A 21,489-nucleotide genomic window follows, 5' to 3' on the forward strand; every position below is an offset into this window, starting at 1 on the left:
AGGCGACAGTTACAGACGGCCTGGCAAATACCTGTACAGTGAGGGGACCTGCACGGACCTCACTGACCCACAAATCCGGGGGCATCAGCAGTAAAGCAAGGATCAGGGTTCAGACATATACCTCCCTACAGGGTTCACACTGCCCGCCGTACGGAGAAGGAGACTGCTACCGCAAAGGGACAGTCGGGCCCCAAACGCCCCATGCTACGGAGACCCCACCACACTGAAAGTGCCAGGAACAGAGCAACCGACTCCTCAACTGGCACTGGAAGTACAGGGACCTGAACCAGCCGTCCAAGGGTCCGAGTGAGTGGAGACTGTTGTTTACAATCCACGGTTTGGTCTCCCTTATTACTCCATCATACATCTCCCAGGCTCAGCCCTACCGGCGTAAGGACTACCACCTCAGCTGCCATTACCATCGGCCCTGGGAGTATCCACTTCAGCAGCGGCGGTTCCACAACATTAACCGCAAACCGTAAGTGAAGTAGTAACTACAAATCCCGTTTTTATTTTTATTCCCCTTTTATTTTCTGACCGACCCCCCCCCCAGGGTCCGGGACCGGGCACCGGCCACGACCACGACTATCCCCCTGGGTGTCACACACGCCTGGGACCGAGTACCCCAAGCTCTGGGGGCGGGTCACCAGTAGGACCCAGAAGTCAGACACCCATTGATCAGTAACTTATACTCATCTATCCGATCTATGGAAAAATTAGAAATGTTCACTGGAGAACCCCTTTAACCATTTGAATATATACTTTTATCAAACCCTGGGGCCTACAAACATGGCAATCAAGGATATGTTTTGCTATGGCCACCAGAAAAGTCTACCCTTCTTAAATAATGTTGAACTTGGAAGTCAATTTATGGGCAAAGTAGAAATAATACATCTAGAAAATTATTTGAAGATAGCAGGTACTGTAGAAATATTCCATAACAACTATCATCCCTGGACTACCAGGTCAGGTGACATACAGTCACGTAGTTTCTGGCCATAGAAGGTCACAGTGTTTGGCTCTGCAGAATGCTCCCTGGTTTTCCATTCTTCCTACTGTCGCGTTTTCATCTCTTCCCCTTTTGGATCCAGCAGGAGCTTGCCTTCCACCCAGCTGATGATGATCAGTATTCTCTTGTGCTTAAATACTCCCTTCTTCCCTGGACTAGTGCTGGTGATATTATTCAGTTCATTCAAGCTCTGGATGCAAGCAGGTGGCTTGCACTCATCTGTGGTATTGTTGCTGAACTCCTGCCTGAGGCATCTGTGATACGTAGTTCTTGCTTTTTCCCCTGTGTGTCCTCTTTATGTCTTCCTTTAGCCTTTAGTGGAGTTGACGAAGAGCTCATCCCACCCGTTCCCTATTTAGGGCCCAGCACGAGGGATTCCTAGGGTCGGGTATCCAGCTCGGTGCATAGGTGCAGAATCTATCTAGGGTGGTGAGGGACCTCAGGCACCAGCAGTAGGTTTAGTCAGGTGTCACCATCTCCCCCTTCCCTAGATGCAGGGGTCCCCTTCCCTTTCGCCGCTTGCTTGGTACTTTCCCGGACCTAGCGTGACACTCATAAAGCCAAATGTGAAACCCCACTGCACCACCAGGCACCAAACAAAGACTGTGCCTTACAACCAAGGACTAGATATGAACTATCCAATATACTATACTAGAGCCACTGACCTCCAGGACCAAAAAGCTTGTATTTACCACTGTCCATTGACAAATTCCCTTTTATAATCTTTTTGTAAATAAAACAATTGGCTTATGTGAATAAATACAGAAGCAACAAGTTCTGGTTCATAAAAATAAATCCTGATTGGTTACAAAGGCAGGGAAAGAAAAAAACTACAAGGCTAGTGAAACAAGGGGGAGTCTGACCAAGGACCGGTGTACCAGGAGAGGACCTGGGGGAGTAACCAACCCTCGGAGAAGAGGTCAGGAAGGTCTTGTATATGCGCTTTGACCAATACAGGGGCAGCGGCTGGAGTCTAGGGGGATCCAAGGCTCCTTTTCCAATATTATAAATGGCACATGTTAGATGGGGGGTTATGTTGCAGTTTTGGCACTGGGGTCCAGGAGCATCACTTATTTGTCTATGACCATTTCTAAGGCGTGGAAACTACCGGCAATATGAGCGAATCTCCTCCTTATCCTAGACTGCGATCTATATGTCAGCATATCGCAATCATTGACATGGTGCAAGTAGCATTTAAATGTCATCCACAATGTAAAATGATGACAAATGGAACATCAGACACCACATCTGCTGATACATTGCGACAGGGGAACCCCTAACGTAGGAGGGAGTCTCCTTAGGGCTCCGTGGAAAGTGTCTCAGGGCATCACCCTTCTTCAAAACTGAACTATATCTGCAGACAGTCAGTATATAACTGCAGGGGGATCTAAGGACACTTACCTCCAGGACCCGGGTCTCAGACTATCCAGCAAGTGCAAAGACAAAACTTTAAGGACAAAGTTGAATAGTAGAGCCTCACCATTGCTCCATGAACCAGCAATTATAATAATTCTTATTAATGGTCATAAATGTGGGATTCCTTTTGGCCTTCACGCTCCATTTCACTAGGACAGTGGGGGGGGGGGGGGTGTTTTTGTGCCGCCCCTGCAGCAGTCGAACCACTCGGATCCGGGGGTGATGGTTACTCGTGGGTCTAGGTCTCCAGGCCCGGGGGCTAGGGGCCACACTCAAATGGAAGAGGGGGTATTTACAGGGGATACGTATATAGTTCGTGACGCCACCCGTGGTGTGCGGTAATTGGGAGTACTACCGCTGCCGTTGGGAGTACCCGGGGTGATGGAGTGGGGCAGCTAGATGACGTTGCCCTCCACGGGTAGGGGAAGGCCCCGGGACTCTGAATGGTGCCATGGGATGCAGGGGGAGCGCAGGCTCGCTGGTTGCAGGGGTTAATTAGGTACTCACGCAGCAATAAAGCAGACGCTGACAACAGGGTAAACCAAGTCTCTGACTGCTGCTGTCTCCTGAGGGGAGCTCGTCCGGGTCCTGTCCCCTGCGGCACTGCCTGGTGGTCCGTGACCTGCCTCCTGGCACAAATTTAGAGTGTCTTTTGTGGCCTGTCAGCTTGGAGCTTTCCGGGCCCCACTCCCCACTATGGCTAAGTGAAGGAGCCTTCTCTCAGGGGCTCATGCTTGGGATTTCAGTGGGCCGCTTGTTTGGAAAGCCCTATCCCCCTCGTTGCGCTAATCCCCCCTCATTGCGCTAGTGCCCCCAATCTCTGAGCTTCGTGGGAACAGTCCATAAAGGCCCTGTCCTCCGCAGGTTAATTGCCGGGTTGCCTGAAGCTTTTCCTCGACCTAGGGTCCGTGTACCTGGTCGTGCCTTCGGTCCCGGACCGGTGATTAGGCCCAGGCTGCTGACCGTCCTCCATGACAGGTCCCAGGCACCTAGCCTCAATCCCCTGCGACCGGGGGTCCGACTCCTCTAGGTCCAGACCACCGTCTGTGACCTAGTCTGCTTCTCCCCTAGGAGCTACAACTCCCAGCTTCCTCAGAGCTCCTCTCAGCTCGAGGGCTACCACTGAACTAACTTAACACCTCCCACCTCCCTGCCTGACCCCTAGGTGGGCGGCCCTATTCCTGCTTAAGCAGCCCACTGGCGTGCCTGACAAGTGTGGTCCAAGGTGTATCTAGGATTTGTGAATGCTGGTGGAGGCAGTACTGCAGGTTAGGTTCCCAGAACCATGGGGGGTTGAATCCTGCACTGAAGAGAGAGAGCGTGCAGTACCCTGTGATGACCTGAATAGTCCAGGGGCGTCACATTTGCAAACCTTCCCTCATGTGAATCCCAAAAATTATAACATTTTAATCCCCTCCATTCCCCCACCCAAAAAAATCCCAGAAATTCTATAAAAGTGTACATTTTTTTTTTACATAAATATGCATGACCATTATTTGATTAGATACACTAGATTATTTTACCAAATCCTCGTAATTTTTTGTTTTTGTGCCAGTGTTCAGCCAATGACAATGATTTTGCTAGTGCCACCTGCTGGTAGTAGGTCAATGTCAGACCTTTAAAGGGATTGTCCACTTCTGAGTGCCAGGGCTCACGTGAGGCTGTGACGTCACAGGAGTCCCACGTCCAATCAGTGCTGCCTTTGGATCAAATTAGTTAATTAACAGGAAGTGAGCACAGCTGTGTCATCACCGATTGTGAATGGTGGATCTTGTTTTATCTACTGTATATAGAGGTGTTATCAGTCATTGTACTGGAGGGGGAGGAGGTGAGCTGTGACATCACCGATTGTGAATGGTGGATCCCTTGTTATCTACTGTATATAGAGGTGTTATCAGTACAGGAGAAGGAGGAGGTGAGCTGTGATATCACCTATTGTGAATGGTGGATCCTTTGTTACTACTGTGTATAGAGGTGTTATCAGTCACTGTACAGGAGGAGGAGGAGGAGGTGAGCTGTGGCATCACCTATTGTGAATGGTGGATCCTGTGTTATCAACTGTATCTACAAGTGTTATATCACTTATCAGTCATGTAATACTGCCTGTGATGATAGTATGATGTCTCTCTACAGAACAGGATGTATGAGACTATTTCGGTTTAGTGGGCAAAATGAAAACTGCAAGATTTCCCACTTTTTGTCTCTAATATACACTATTCAAAAAAATTAAAGGGAACACTCAAATAACACATCCTAGATCTGAATGAATGAATGAATGACAAAGTTGAATGTGCTGACAACAAAATCACACAAAAATCATCAATGGAAATCAAATGTTTTAACCAATGGAAGCCTGGATTTGAAGACACACAAAATGAAAGTGGAAACAAGTCAAAATGAGGCTCAGTAGGTGTGTGTGTGTGTGTTTGTGTGTGTGTGTGTGTGTGTGTGTGTGTGTGTGGCCTCCACGTGCCTCTCTGACCTTCCTACAACGTCTGGCCATGCTCCTGATGAGGTTGTGGATGGTCTCCTGAGGGATCTCCTCCCGGACCTGGACTAAGGCATCCGCCAACTCCTGGACAGTCTGTGGTGCAACGTGACGTTGGTGGATGGAGCGAGACATGATGTCCCAGATGTGCTCAATCGGATTCAGGTCTGGGGAGCGGGCGGGCCAGTCAATAGCTTCAATGCTTTCATCTTGCAGGAACTGCTGACACACTACAGCCACATGAGGTCTGGCATTGTCTTGCATTTAAGAGAAACCCAGGGTCAACCACACCAGCATATGGTCTCACATGGGGTCTGAGGATCTCATCTCGGTACCTAATGGCAGTCAGGCTACCTCTGGCGAGCACATGGAGGGCTATGTGGCCCTCCAAAGAAATGCCACCCCACACCATTATTGCCCCCCTGCCAAACCGGTCATGCTCAAGGATGCAGCAGGCAGCAGATTGCACTCCACGGCGTCCCCAGACTCTGTCACGTTTGTCACATGTGCTCAGTGTGAACCTGTTATCATTTGTGAAGAGCACAGGGTATCAGTGGCGAAGTGTTCTGGCACCTTCTGCCCCTGCACCTGTCTCTAGTAAGTGGGTCCCTGTGGTATGGAACACTGGGGGTCCCCGGTCTGTGGTTTGTCCACTTCTGTCCGCCTGACGGTAGCTTGAACCTTGTGGGGATGGAGTCTCTGGTCCTGTCCCCGGGTCTCCCTTTGCTACTGAGTCTTTGGATTCTTTAGGGTCAGCAAGGTCCTTGATGGTCCCCTTGTTGTGCAGGTGTTAACAGGTCGGCTTGAAGCTCTGTACCCCGTGGGTGTGTAGTTCCGGGAGTACTCCACCGTACTCCACCGGCAACTTCCTCTCCTGGGTACCAGGTCACCGTTAACTCGAGTCAGGGAGTCACTTCATTTCCACCTTTACACCTCTGCTGTCAACTCTGTTCTAAACTGACTGCTGACTTCCTGTGTTCCTGACTTCTCTCCACAGACTGCCCCTCCTACTTGGTCAACTAGTGGACTCGAGTGGCTCCACCTCTAGGCTGCCATCCATGGTCCCACTCTAGCTAGGTACTATACCATTGTATGGGGGATTGTTGGGGAAAACTGGGATTACCTGGGTTTTTGGTGTTACCGGTGTCCCGGACGCGTCCTGCCCCAGAAGCGGTCGGACCACTCTGATACGGACGTCGCTGCTCGTGGCTCGAGGGTCTCCGGACCCGGGTGCTCGGGGTCACGCTCAAATAAAGAAGGGGCTATTTACAGGGGAGATATAGTTTGTGACGCCACCCGTGGCATACGGTAATAGGGAGTGCCGCCGCTGCCGTTGGGAGTACCCGGGGTGATGGAGTGGGGCAGCCAGATGACGTTACCCTCCACGGGTAGGGGGAAGACCCTGGGACTCTGGATGGTGGTATGGGGTGCAGGGGGAATGCAGGCTCACTGGTTGCAGAGGTTAACCAGATACTCAGAAGAAAGCAGACACTGACAATGTGGTAAACCAAGTCTCTGACTGCCGCTGCCCTCTTGGAGGAGCTCGTCCGGGTTCTGTCCCCTGCAGCACTGCCTGGTGGTCTGTGGCCTGTCTCTGGACACAACGATTTTAGAGTGTTCAGGTGGCCTGTCAGCTTGGAGCTTTTCGGGCCTCGCTCCCTACTAATTGTAGCAGAGGAGCTTGCTCTCAGAAGCTCACGCTTGGGATTTCAGTGGGCTGCTTTGCTTGGAAAGCCCTACCCCCCTCGTTGCGCTAGTGCCCCCGATCTCTGAGCTTCGTGGGAACAGTCCATATAGGCCCTGTCCTCTGCAGGTTAATTGCCGGGTTGCTTGAAGCTTCTTCCCGACTTAGGGTCCGTGTACCCTGACGTGCCTTTGGTCCCAGCCCTGCTATTGAACAGCGGCTGCTGGATATCCTCCAAGACTAGCCAAGCACCCAGTTTCAATCTCCCGCGACCGGGTCTCCGACTCCTTCGGGTCCAGACCACCATCTGCGACCTAGTCTGCTTCTCCCCTGGGAGCTCCAACTCCCAACTTCCTCAAGCTCCTCACTGCTCGAGGGCTACCACTGAATTCTCTGTTCCCCTGGAGCCAACTCCCTGAGCTCCTCTCACTTTTCTCCCCTGGAGCCAACTCTCTGGGCTCCTCTCACTTTGCTCCCCTAGAGCCAACTCTCTGGGCTCCTCTCACTTTGCTCCCCTGGAACCAACTCTCTGAGCTCCTCTCACTTCACTCCCCTGGAGCCAACTCTTTGAGCTCCTCTCACTTCACTCCCCTGGAGCCAACTCTCTGAGCTCCTCTCACTTTGCTCCCCTGGAGCCAACTCTCTGAGCTCCACTCACTTCGCTCCCCTGGAGAAAACTGACTTGCCACATCCCACCTACCTGCCTGACATCTAGGTGGGCGGCCTTATTCCAGCTTAGCAGCCCACTGGTGTGCCTGACAGGGTGTGGTACGAGGTGTTACTAGGATTTGTGTATGCTGATGGAGGCAATACTGCAAGATGGGGACCCAGAACTATGGGGGGTTGAGTCCTGCACTAAAGGGCACTTTAAACAGAGCGACATCGCTAGCGATGTTGCTGGTGAAAGCACCCGCCCCCGTCTGTTGTGCGTCACAGGTAAATTGTTGCCCGTGGCGCACAACATCGCTAACACCTGTCACACATATTTACCTGCCTAGCGATGTCGCTGTGGCCGGCAAACCGCCTCCTTTCTAAGGGGGCGGTTCGTACAGCGGCGTCACTAAGCGGCCGCCCAATAGAAGCGGAGGGGCGGAGATGAGCGGGACGAACATCCCACCCACCTCCTTTCTTCCTCATTGCCGGCGGCCGCAGGTACAATGTTGTTCCTCGTTCCTGTGGTGTCACACATAGCGATGTGTGCTGCCAAGGAACGACGAACAACATTGTACCTGAAGCAGCAACGATATTTCAGATTAGAACGACGTGTCAACGATCAACGATATGGTGAGTATTTTTCATCGTTAGCGGTCGTTTGTACATTTCACACGCAACGACGTTGCTAACGAGGCTGGATGTGCGTTACGAATTCCGTGACCCCAACGACGTCTCGTTTGCGATGTCGTTGCGTGTAAAGTGGCCTTAAGAGTAAAGAGCGTGCAGTACCCTGTGACGACCAGACTAGTCCAGGGCGTCACACTGGCACTGGGGTTTTGGGTCCCTAAGGGGGAAGGCCTTGCATCCTTGTGGGGATGCAGAACCTTGGAGCACCCTGAGGGATTCAGGGGCGCTACACTACCACAAGTGTGAGAGCACAGCCAACATTCAAAAGTGACCAAAACATCAGCTAGAAAGCATGGTACTGAGATGTGGTCTGTGCTCCCCACCTGCAGAAACACTCCTTTATTGCCAATAATTTCCAGCTAATGTCTCTATTCCTTTTACACAACAGCATGTGATATTGATTGTCAATCAGTGCTTCCGAAGTGGACAGTTTGATTTCACAGAAGTTTGAGTAACTTGGAGTTATATTCCGTTGGTTAAGTGTTCCCTTTAATTTTTTGAGCAGTGTAGAATAGATCCATTTTTATTTTTCAATATATGTAATGTTAAAACTTAATTAAAGAAAAGGTCATTCTCTGATACTGCGATCCCTTTTCAGCAGTGTTCACATTACTACAGTAAATAAAATACACTTTTAGACCCGCAACACACATCCGTTTTTTTTGTACGTGTGCGGTACGTATTTGCACGTACCGGAGACACGGAGACCCATGTTATTCAATGGTAGATGTTCAAGATGTATGGTGTGCACACGGCCAAAAAAAGCTTCCGAGGTGCAAATGTGGGGACCAATGCCCAGTATCACAATCAAAATAGAAACACTGCACTCTCAAGAGTAGAAAAAATCAAGACTGAACAAGGCTTGTTCTTTGCAAAATTCGTTTAGTTTTATTTTTATTGATAATGTGACAGGGGGACGTTTCGGCCCAACAAAACTCCTTTCTCACGCCTAGTCACTAGGATGAAAGAGAAATAATAATCAATTTTCTACAATATACAATATTTACGTATGTACAAATAATAAATAAATGACAAAAAACCCATGAGGGGTATGGTATCGATGCATGGAAACAACGATAGAAGGTGGAGACAGAAATGAAATGAAAGGAGAGTTTTTTGGAATCCATATAAAGAGTAAGGAGTTATATATTAAGAAAGGATAGTACCATGCTATGCTACTATCCTTTCTTAATATATAACTCCTTACTCTTTATATGGATTCCAAAAAACTCTCCTTTCATTTCATTTCTGTCTCCACCTTCTATCGTTGTATTTATGCATCGATACCATACCCCTCATGGGTTTTATCTCTTTCATCCTAGTGACTAGGCGTGAGAAAGGCCTTTTGTTGGGCCGAAACGTCCCCCTGTCACATTATCAATAAAAATAAAACTACACGAATTTTGCAAAGAACAAGCCTTGTTCAGTCTTGATTTTTTTCTACTCTTGAGAGTGCAGTGTTTCTATTTTGATTCAATGGTAGATGGCACACACCCACGTAAAATCACACGGAACGTGTGTCCGTGTGGTTAGTACGTGTGTGCGCTTTTGTACACGGACAACATGTCCGTTTTTGGCCGGCAGCACGCAGGTACGGACCCGCTTTAGTCTATGGGTCCGTGCCTGCACGGACCGCACACGGAGTATGTCCGTGTTCAGCACGTATCGTCCGTGTCCGTTTTTCATCACTAAATCTGAAACACTTGTTTCCAATCTATCAGGTCAATTGAAAGCAAACAACAACACCAGGATCTCATGATGAATGATTAAAATCGTTAATTGGGTAAGAATGCGGACCTTTAAAAACGGACAGCACACGTACGTATTTTATGTCAATACGGACATTCCACACGCACACACGGCTCGCATACGCCATCACACGGATGCCATACGTACCGGAGAAACGCCCCTAACAAACGGAACACGGACCCGAAAAACGGACCGTAAGACACGTACGTTTTTTTTGCGGAAGTGTGTTTTAGGCCTTAAGCCTGCTTTACACGAGACGATAGATTGTGCGATAGCACAATCAATCATACCCGCCCCCATCGTTTTTGCGTCACGGGCAATTAGTTGCCCATGGCGCACAAACTCATATACCCCCCGTCACGCATACTTACCTTCCGGATGACCTCGCTGTGGGCGACAAACGTCCACTTCCTGGAGTGGGCGGGACGTTCGGCGTCACAGCGACGTCACACGGCAGGCGGCCAATAGAAGCGGAGGGGCGGAGATGAGCGGGATGTAAATATCCCGCCCACCTCCTTCCTTCCATTAAGCCGTCGGGTGCCGCAGGAGGAAGGTAAAGCTGCTGTTCATCGTTCCCGTGGTGTCACACGGAGCAACGTGTGATGCCACGTCAACGATGAACAACCTCCGCCATTTTAATTAAACAATTTTATGAAACCTAGCGACGAGTACACGACTCACGATTTGTGAGCGTTACTGCGTCGCTAGGAGGTGTCACACGAGACGACATCGTGCGGTATGCCGGATGTGCGTCACGAAAACCGTGACCCCGACGACATATCGCACAATCTATCGCCTCGTGTAAAGCCCGCTTTAGAGAAACAAATATATAAAAAACATAATGTCAAACAAAATAGTACATAAGTGTAAGGAAGTGAATGTTTTGGGTGACATGGAAAATCCCTTTTTGTTAGAAACGTTCCCCGAAGAAGAGCTGGAAATTGAGTTTCTCTGCCCCGTGGCCGGTCTGGACAATGGGGTCTGCACTGTGACAGTGAATGTTGGATGATGAAACCGGCATAACCGTATATTAGTAAGAGGGGGGTGGTGATGAGAGTATTCATTTGAGTAAATGTGAGGTTTTATGTTTGTGAGGTAGAAAATAGTTTTTTTATTTATCTTTGGGAACTTGTAAATAATGTTGCTCGCCCTTTACACCCACTGAGGGTCTTCCTTTTCTATAGTTTCATACACACGGGGGCGGCTGCAGCTGACTTTATAGCATTTGTTGACTAACCTCAAATCCCTATGTCGAAAACCTTTAGCTAAATAATAATGTTAATTACTTTTTAGCTCTACCATAGTGATAAATCAGCTGTGGGAACTCAGAACTTGGGTGTCACGGGGAGGAAAATGCTTGAGTGGAGCAATGGCAAACGTGTAGTAATGCTTCACTTACACAGGGGGCACCAGACCCTTGTTCTAAGGTTTGGTGGGTGTCCCTGTGGCCGGACCCCCACCGATCATACAAGCGATGATTGGCATAATCACTTTAATAACGTTTGATCTGTGGGGGTCCAAATCCCGAGACACCCATGAATCACTTAGTCCAAGGAGGCAAAGGAGCTTTGCTTCTGTCATAAGCCATTTTGGAGGGCTGGTTCTGCGCTTGTGTGACTTTTGGCTCATTTTGGTGCATGTACATTTTTTATTTTTTTTAGACGATGTTGACCACCCTGCTGATTATTTGAGTAAAGGCTACTTTACACACTGCGACATCGCTAGCGATCTCATTAGCGATGTGAAATTTTAGATCGCAAGTGCGATCTTTCGGGTCGCACATAGGTTATTTTACGCATGTGCGATCTCGAAAGATCGCACTTGCGATCTAGAATTTCACATCGCTAATGAGATCGCTAGCGATGTCGTAGCATGTAAAGTACCCTTTAGGCTACGGTTCCACTTCCGTATGACACATGCAGTCTCGCATCGGTATCACCCAGCACGGCCGCACACTCTCCAGACACGATCGTCTCAGCTGCTTGGAAATACATGCAGCTGCAAGTATTTCCAAACAGCTGAGACGCTCGTGTCTGGAGTGTGTGCGATGTATTTCCAAGCAGCTGAGACGCTCATGTCTGGAGAGTGTGCGGCCGTGCTGGGTGATACCAATGCGAGACTGCACGTGTCATACGCAAGTGGAACTCCGGCCTTACCCAACTTTTTATGTAGTTGTTGACTGTATAATGACATACTCTTAAGTACCATGTTTCCCCAAAAATAAGACAGGATCTTATATTTTTTTTTGCTACCAAAAAATGTACTAGGGCTTATTTTCGGGGATGTCTTATATTTTTCCATGAACAGCAATCCACATTTATTCTTGAGCCAAAAAACATCAACATTTTGTGTTAATCCTATTACTGGATCAGACGCAGATTATTTTTTTTTTATCTGATCTGCTATTCTCATGGTGCATAACCAGTCCTATAGTGATGGGTATATACCAGAGCCGGCATCAGCACCTGGGCAAGTGACAGGGCCCTGGACAGCCGGGGGGGCCCACTCAGTCGTCAGGAGCAGGTTCATCAATAGCCTCACTTTTCTGTCTGCCGGCACCAGCCGAGCATGCGCCCGGGACACTGGTACATTGCATGCTAGCTCCGCCCACAGATGAACCCCGGCCTACAAAGTAAAAAATGTACATATATTTAATTATATTTGGTATTATAGCCGTTAAACTGTATGACTTGGCTCAAACGTTTTGGATCTCCTCCCACAATCTTCTCACAATAGTTGGTAAGAATGTCGGCCCATTCCTCCTGACAGAACTGGTGTAACTGAGCCATGTTTGTAGGTCGCCACTCGCACCATTCTTCTCAGCTTAGCCCATAAATTTTCAATAGGAAAGAGTTCAGGGCATTGTGATGGCCACTCCAAAACATTTGCTTTGTTATCCTTAAGCCACTTTGTAACCAGTTTGGCAGTAGCTTTGGGTCATTATCAATTTGGAAGTCCCATTTCCACCCAAGCTTTAAGTTCCTGGCCGATGTCTTGAGATGTTCTTCAGTATTGCCACATAATCTTCTTTCCTCATGATGCCATCTATTTTGTGAAGTGCACCTGTCCCTCCTGCAGTAAAACAACCCCACAACACGATGCTGTCTCCTCCATGTTTCACAGTTGGGATGATGTTCATAGGTTTCACAGCTTCTTCCTTTTTTCCTCCAACTGTAACGATGGTCATTATGGCCAAACAGTTCAATTTTAGTTTCGTCAAATCACAGGACACGTCTCCAAAAATGAAGGTCTTTGTTCCTTGTGTGCATTTGCAAAAATAATCTGGCTTTTTTCTGTTTCTTTTGGAGTAATGGCTTCTTCCTGGCAGAGTGGCCTTTCATCCCATATCGATACAGTACTCATTTCACTGTGGATAATGACACAATCTTACCAGCTTCCGCCAGCATCTTTACAAGGTCTTTTTTTGCTTTTGTTCTTGGGTTGATATGCACATGTCTGACCAAAGCATGTTCATGCTTGGTACGCAGAACCCGTCTTTTTCCTGAGTGATATGATGGCTGGACACTCCCATCTTGTTTGTACTTGCATATAATTGTTTGTACAGATGAATGAGGTACCTTCAGGTATCTGGAAATTGCACCCAAGGATGAACCAGACTTGTGCAAGTGCACAATTCTCTTCCTGAGATTTTAACTGATTTCTTTTGACTTTATATGATGCTACACAAATAAGCCGTGTGTTTCAGGTGTGCATTAAAATACATCCACAGGTGTGTCTCTAATTAACTCAGCTGTGGTCAATAAACCTATCAGAAGCTTCCAAAGACATGACATCATCATATGGGCGGTCCCATATTGTTTAAAGGCAAACTACTCTTAGTGTATTTAAACTTTTGACTTTGCAGAAAGTTATAAAAATGCCTTAAAACATTCTCTCTCATTCTGGCATTTGGCAAAGATAAATAATATTGGTAATTCTATTTGACTTAAAACAGGAAAGGTTTATTCTGATTTCATGTCAGATAGTGAGAAAAGCATGCAGATGTCTGTAAACTTTTGGTTTCAACTGTACATAAAGCAGAAAATGTCTGTCCTGAAGGATCCCAAATCTCGGTTATGAAAACTGTCTCACAGTCAGACTGTTCTAGTTGTCCATAGCAACCAATCAGAGTTCAACTTTCACTTTTACCTTAGCAGCTTCAATGCTGAAAGCTGCACTCTGGTTGCTATAGGCAACTAGAACGATCTTACTGTGACGCAATTTTCATAAATGGGGCCTCAGTTATTTCTACAGCGGTTGTTGTCAGACATTGCTATAATTACAGACTTTAAAGCGACTTATCAGGTTTCTCACCTTAGCGACTATATGGTTGCTACCGCTTTAAGAATGACTATTTGGGTCCTGTGGCTTTAATTCTTTAAGGCCCTTCAGACAAAAATTATGTCCGCATCTTCAATGCTGAAAGCTGCACTCTAGTTGCTATAGGCAACCAGAACAATCTTATTGTGAGGTAATTCGCATAAATGAGGCCCCAGTTACTTCTGCAGTGGCTATGTGTCGCCCCCGTGGAAGCAGCTGAGCTGCTCGGATCCGGGTTCGCCGTGGCTCAAGGGTCTCCGGACCCAGGGGGTCGTGCAGCCACTCAAATGAAAGGGGATATTTACAGGGGAGTTGATATGTAGTTTGTGACGCCACCCGTGGTGTACGGTAATTTGGGGAGTACCGCCGCTGCCGTTGGGAGTACCCGGGGTGATGAAGTGGGGCAGCAAGGTGTCGTAGCCCTCCACAGGTAGGGGGAATGCCCCGGGACTCGGTGAGGGGGTGCCGTGGGGTGCAGGGGTCACTCTCATACTCATTCAGTTCATAAGCAGACGCTGACAACCGGGTAAACCAAGTCTCTGAATACCGCTGCCGCCGAGGGGAGCTCATCCGGGTCCCGGCCACAATGGTGCTGCCTGGTGATCCATGACCTGCCTCCTGGCACTTAGTTTGACTTCAACTTGGTTGCCCGGTAGCATGAAACTAGCCAGGCCCCGCTCCCAAATATGGCTAAGTATGGGAGCTTGCTCTCAGGGCTCACGTTTGGGATTTTCTGGACCGTTTTAGATTGGAAAGTCCTATCCCCTTCGTTGCGCTAATGCCCCGATTCTGGAGCAGGCGGGAACAGATCATGAAGGCTCCGTTGTCCTCAGATGATTTATCGGGTTGCCAGAAGCTACTCCCCGACTTAGGGTCCATATACCCCATCGTGCCTTTGCTCCCGGATCGGTGACAGTGCTAGGCTGCTGGCTGTCTTCCTCGACAGGTCCAGGCACCTCGCCACAATCCCCTGCGACCAGGGGTCCAACTCCTCTAGGCCCACACCACTGTCTGCAACCTAGACAGTTCCTTCAGGAGTCACCGCTCCCGACTTCCTCTGAGCTCCTCACAGCTCAAGGGCTACTTCCCAACTCTCCCTCTACTCACAGACTCAATTGACTACACTCCTCATTTCCCCCTCCTGACCCCCTAAGTGGGCGACTCTGTTCCACTCAAGCCGTCCACTAGTGTGTCTGTGGGTGTGGTGCAGGGTGTATCTAGGATTTGGTTTGCTGTTGGAGGCAACACCATTTAGATTGGGACCCAGAACCATGAGGGAGGTGGAATACCGCATGGAAGGGCAGCGTGTGCAGTACCCTGTGACGACCTGATAGTCCAGGGGCGTCACAGCTATAAGCATCCAGAACGATCTTACTGTGAGGTACCTCTCATAAATGAGGCCCCAGTTACATCTGTACTGGTTGTTGACAGTTGTTACTATAGTTACAGACTTTAGAGCGAGTTATCCGATTGCCCCATTTTAGCGACTATATGGTTGCTGCCCCTTTAAGAGCAACTCTTTGGGAGTCTTTGCTTTAATTCTTTAAGACCCTTTGGGCAAAACCTGTGGTTTTGCATTCAACACACAGACATCCATTTTATCCTTCTTTCTATAGAGCCTAAATTCGTTGGGCCAAATCTCATGAAGGGGGGAGATTTTGAGTTTTAATGTTCGCAGTATTTTTAGTCTGGTGTTTAAAGACGCGCCACACAAATTTTCACTTAAAGGGAATCTGTCAGGTGATTGTGTGGTACAATACTGTAATGTTATCAGGATCAGTAAGTTTTATAGCTCTCCCTCTTCCTGTTATCTTGTTGTAACCTCCTTACAATTCAGTGTGGCACAGTAGCTAGTCAAGCATATGTAAATACAAACTGCATATGCCCTGCTCCCTCACTTCTCTCTGAGCAAGTGAGTGGATACTAGGTGCTATGAAGTCTCCTATACACAACACACACAGACATGACCTATTCATGCTCTTCTGTCTCTATGAAGGACCACTGGTGGACACAGACAGAAAAGGGCCCCTGTGCAACAATTTATGGGCCCTTTGAAGCCCAAAAGCTCATAAAATTGCAAAATTGCATCTGTTTGGAGGTAGAAATGGGCCCCCTTACCTCTTATGGCCATATGTTGCACCAGTGATATGTCCGCCCCTGTGAATGACATGCTCAGAAATGGCAACACAGAGGGCACCATACTGATCAGTGCAGCTGTGAATCCAGATCTGAAGCGAATGAAATGACTTGCCTGAACCTGCAGCAGGGAACTTTGTTTTTCTTCCTGTGTTAGTGCTTCTCCCTGCTCCTCCATTCTCATTTCCGCCCCTCCATAGGCTTTAATAACAACTGTAACCTGATACTTTAGTGAGCTAGCAATTCATTTTCCTTTTAAAGGGAATCTGTCAGGTAATTTTCTAGTACAAAATTAATGGTATCCTGGAATAGGGCTTGGGTAGTCCTTTCAGAATCCGTAACTTTTATTGCTCTACCTTCTCCTGTTATCTTGCTGTAAGTCTAGAAAATTACGTGTTGCGCACATGCTAGTCCAGAATATGTAAATGCAAATTGAATATGCACTGCTCCCCATGCCCACCTCTCCCATGCTGGCATCAGGGATTGTAATAATCTTCACTGTCCTTTACTATCACTGCCCTGAGGTGGGCATGGGGAGAAGTGCATATTTAATTTGGATTTACATATGCTTGTCTAGCTGGCGTGCGACACTGAATTTTCCGGGGTTACAGCAACATAACAGGATAAGGTAGAGCAATAAAACTTACTGTTCCTGAAAGGACTGCCTAAGCCCTATTCCAGGATACCATTAGCTTTGTACTAGAAAATCACCTGAAAAATTCCCTTTAACACAGATTTTAGCTATATTTCAGAGTGGATGATTAGCTATGATGCAGAGGAGGAGTGAAGAAGTGGCTCATAAGTGGGGAAGCAAAAATATTTATTGGATAAGATATATTACATAGTTTATCATTTTTTCTTGTACTATTCATTAATGCAACATTTGTTGAAGCAAAGGTTAAAATAAATTCAGTACCAGTGACCTATTGTGTGATTTGAGTTGTTCTTCATCTTCTCTATCTGGCCCAGACCGTCATAAACATTTCTCTCAGCCATAACCCATAATTTTCAGTTAGTTATAGAACCCACATAATATCCAAAAAAAAACCCAAATGTATTAGTGTGCCCCCAGAGTATTGCTTTCCAACTCTTAATGAATGAAAAAAATTAAAAAATGTGCCCATAAGTTGAAGAAATGTAATGTTGGCCCTATGTAGGCAATTTTGAGCTCAGACGCCCTGGATGGGCCATTATATTTCTTGGAGTCTTTCACCTTCACGACTGAATCGCTTGTATTTTTTTCTTCTGTAGGCAAGGAGTAAGGTGAGTGGAGAGTTGGCTGCGGTGAAAATTGTCAAGGAGGAGACCGGTAAGTGATGGGGACGATCTCGGCATTCTGACTTCATAGTCTTTTTACGCTAAGATTTCAGATCTACATTAAGTCAGATCTCACCAATCTTGTCTATGAGAATATTTATATGAAAAAAACTCGTCTCTGTTATTTCCACTAAAAAATTATGAATAAATTGACAATTGGGTGTTACCATACCAGTTGGGGGGTGTCCCTAAACAGTTTTACATTGACCAATCAGTGCTGATGTGGCGCCCTGGACAAGCCAGGGGCCACAGAGCACAACACCCACACACCCCACACTCCCAGCAGGCACACCAAAGCCAGAACACAAAACCCTTGTTGCCTTCCTCCAGGGGCTGATGTTCACACCAGGGGGTGGGCCAGGCGGTTGGCCCCTTCCACCGAGGAGTTCACAGTCCTGGAGGCAGGAAACTGTAGTGAGTTTAGCTCAGGCAGAGATTGAGTACAGAGCAGAGTCTAGTTGGAGAGGTGAAAGTGAGAGCAAGTGAAGTAGCAGTCGAGCAGTCTGAAGTGAGTCCGGGTGTGTGGCCCGGACAGATCAGCAAGGTTGGCAGACGGTGGTGACCGTCTGCAGGAGTGGCCGATTGGAGTCTACCGTAAGGACCGTGGACGGGCGGTGGCCCGGCGGTACCGGACCGGTATACAAAGAGGAGCCAGCACCATCTGGCAGGGGCTTTTCGGACCCCGGCAAGGCTAGGAGTCGCCGTGAATTTGCCAAATCTGTTAGTGAAGGGGACCTCCTGGGTTTCCAAACAGTCAAGTCCCGACAGAAGGCAACCGTCCAACAGAGTGAGAGAGACACCGCCACCGCCAAGGCAACCGTTTCTCAGGGCCAGCGCCTGCGGGCAAAAGGGGCTCCTCCGGCCCATATCCAAGCCTGCCGGGAGCAACAACACCGCAGCCGTCTGTGGGACCCGTCCATCCAGCCGTGTGTTTTACCGAGACTGTGTCTTCATCATTGGGCTGAGTGAGTACCACCGTGCCGTGCGGCACAGCGCTGCCCCTGCGACCCTGCACCTCGCCAGGCCCCGTAGCCCGCCTGCCATCAATCCCTACCCCATCACCGGGCCCCGGGACAACCAACCCCCTACCCACGGAGGGGAGAAATAACAACCAAGCTGCTCCCTGTCACCGCTCCCGGGATTCCCGTCCAGAGCAGCGGTGGTGTCACCAAAATCACCACAACCGTGGGTGGCGTCACGGACAATAAATCCCCACAATCAAATCCCCTTTTCACTCACGGGCGAGGAACGCCGCTCGAGTCCCTGGGATCCGGCCCACCGCTCGAGCCACCACCGAGCAGCAGCGGCAGCCGCAGAGCCGCAGCACCAGCGGTCGGACCCGAGCAGTGGGAGAGCGCAGCATCCCCTCCTCCGCCCGCGACACTGACATTCCCAGACTGTGAAGGGAGACACTTCCAATTAGTAACACTCAGTTGTAAATTTTTCAAAAATTTCCAAGCAAAGTAGCTGAAGAACGACAATATGTAGTGTTCTAAGAAGTCCCAAATTGTTATTTGTAAAGAATACACAATATTTACTACTATTATCATATCTGCAGAGCCAACAGGTCCTCATTAAATAATCACTGAGAGCGGGCATGTGCTCCGTCTGTTACATGGACATGCGGGGTGCCTCAATTAATAACAGATGAGGACTCTATAAAAGTGTCCCAAATAAGTTGTGCCAAGAATATGCCGGAGGAGGTACAGAGGCTGTACTGTGACATCACTGTGTGTATTATCCCTGTACTGTGACATCACTGTGTGTATTATCCCTTCACTGTGACATCACTGTGTGTATTATCTCTGTACTGTGACATCACTGTGTGTATTATCCCTGTACTGTGACATCACTGTGTGTATTATCCCTTCACTGTGACATCACTGTGTGTATTATCCCTGTACTGTGACATCACTGTGTATTATCTCTGTACTGTGACATCACTGTGTGTATTATCCCTTCACTGTGACATCACTGTGTGTATTATCTCTGTACTGTGACATCACTGTGTGTATTATCCCTTCACTGTGACATCACTGTGTGTATTATCTCTGTACTGTGACATCACTGTGTGTATTACCCCTGTACTGTGACATCACTGTGTATATTACCCCTGTACTGTGACATCACTGTGTATATTATCCCTGTACTGTGACATCACTGTGCGTAGTATCCCTGTACTGTGACATCACTGTGCGTAGTATCCCTGTACTGTGACATCACTGTGTATTATCTCTGTACTGTGACATCACTGTGTGTATTATCCCTTCACTGTGACATCACTGTGTGTATTATCTCTGTACTGTGGCATCAGTGTGTGTATTATCCCTGTACTGTGACATCACTGTGTGTATTATCCCTATACTGTGACATCACTGTGTGCATTATCCCTGTACTGTGACATCGCTGTGTGTATTATCCCTGTACTGTGACATCGCTGTGTGTATTATCCCTGTACTGTGACATCACTGTGTATTATCCCTGTACTGTGACATCATTGTGTGTATTACCCCTGTACTGTGACATCACTGTGTGCATTATCCCTGTACTGTGACATCGCTGTGTGTATTATCCCTGTACTGTGACATCGCTGTGTGTATTATCCCTGTACTGTGACATCACTGTGTATTATCCCTGTACTGTGACATCACTGTGTGTATTACCCCTGTACTGTGACATCACTGTGTGCATTATCCCTGTACTGTGACATCACTGTGTGTATTATCCCTGTACTGTGACATCACTGTGTGTATTATCCCTGTACTGTGACATCGCTGTGTGTATTACCCCTGTACTGTGACATCACTGTGTGTATTATCCCTGTACTGTGACATCACTGTGTGTATTATCCCTGTACTGTGACATCGCTGTGTGTATTACCCCTGTACTGTGACATCGCTGTGTGCATTATCCCTGTACTGTGACATCGCTGTGTGCATTATCCCTGTACTGTGACATCGCTGTGTGCATTATCCCTTTGCTGTGACATCACTGTGTGTATTATCCCTGTACTGTGACATCGCTGTGTGTATTATCCCTGTACTGTGACATCACTGTGTATTATCCCTGTACTGTGACATCACTGTGTGCATTATTCCTGTACTGTGACATCGCTGTGTGTATTATCCCTGTACTGTGACATCGCTGTGTGTATTATCCCTGTACTGTGACATCGCTGTGTGTATTATCCCTGTACTGTGACATCACTGTGTATTATCCCTGTACTGTGACATCATTGTGTGTATTACCCCTGTACTGTGACATCACTGTGTGCATTATCCCTGTACTGTGACATCGCTGTGTGTATTATCCCTGTACTGTGACATCGCTGTGTGTATTATCCCTGTACTGTGACATCACTGTGTATTATCCCTGTACTGTGACATCGCTGTGTGTATTACCCCTGTACTGTGACATCACTGTGTGCATTATCCCTGTACTGTGACATCACTGTGTATTATCCCTGTACTGTGACATCACTGTGTGTATTACCCCTGTACTGTGACATCACTGTGTGCATTATCCCTGTACTGTGACATCGCTGTGTGTATTATCCCTGTACTGTGACATCGCTGTGTGTATTATCCCTGTACTGTGACATCACTGTGTATTATCCCTGTACTGTGACATCACTGTGTGTATTACCCCTGTACTGTGACATCACTGTGTGCATTATCCCTGTACTGTGACATCACTGTGTATTATCCCTGTACTGTGACATCATTGTGTGTATTACCCCTGTACTGTGACATCACTGTGTGCATTATCCCTGTACTGTGACATCGCTGTGTGTATTATCCCTGTACTGTGACATCGCTGTGTGTATTATCCCTGTACTGTGACATCACTGTGTATTATCCCTGTACTGTGACATCACTGTGTGTATTACCCCTGTACTGTGACATCACTGTGTGCATTATCCCTGTACTGTGACATCACTGTGTGTATTATCCCTGTACTGTGACATCACTGTGTGTATTATCCCTGTACTGTGACATCACTGTGTGTATTACCCCTGTACTGTGACAT

At 47.8% G+C, this 21,489-nt stretch overlaps 1 protein-coding gene across 2 annotated transcripts in view; it reads left to right on the plus strand.

The window, feature by feature from the left end:
* The window catches only part of MAP4K1 (mitogen-activated protein kinase kinase kinase kinase 1), a 98,783-nt gene that overhangs the window by 36,647 nt on the left and 40,647 nt on the right, over nucleotides 1-21,489 (plus strand). For both annotated transcript variants that reach the window (XM_075322544.1, XM_075322543.1), the window contains exon 2: nucleotides 17,395-17,452. Coding sequence is in view for 1 of the 2 variants with exons in the window: in XM_075322543.1 (XP_075178658.1) it covers nucleotides 17,395-17,452 (58 nt within the window). In the remaining variant the exon portion in view is untranslated. The remainder of the gene's footprint in view (nucleotides 1-17,394; nucleotides 17,453-21,489) is intronic.

Source organism: Anomaloglossus baeobatrachus, chromosome 9 (assembly GCF_048569485.1).
Source record: "Anomaloglossus baeobatrachus isolate aAnoBae1 chromosome 9, aAnoBae1.hap1, whole genome shotgun sequence".
Taxonomy (NCBI): Eukaryota; Metazoa; Chordata; class Amphibia; order Anura; family Aromobatidae; genus Anomaloglossus; species Anomaloglossus baeobatrachus.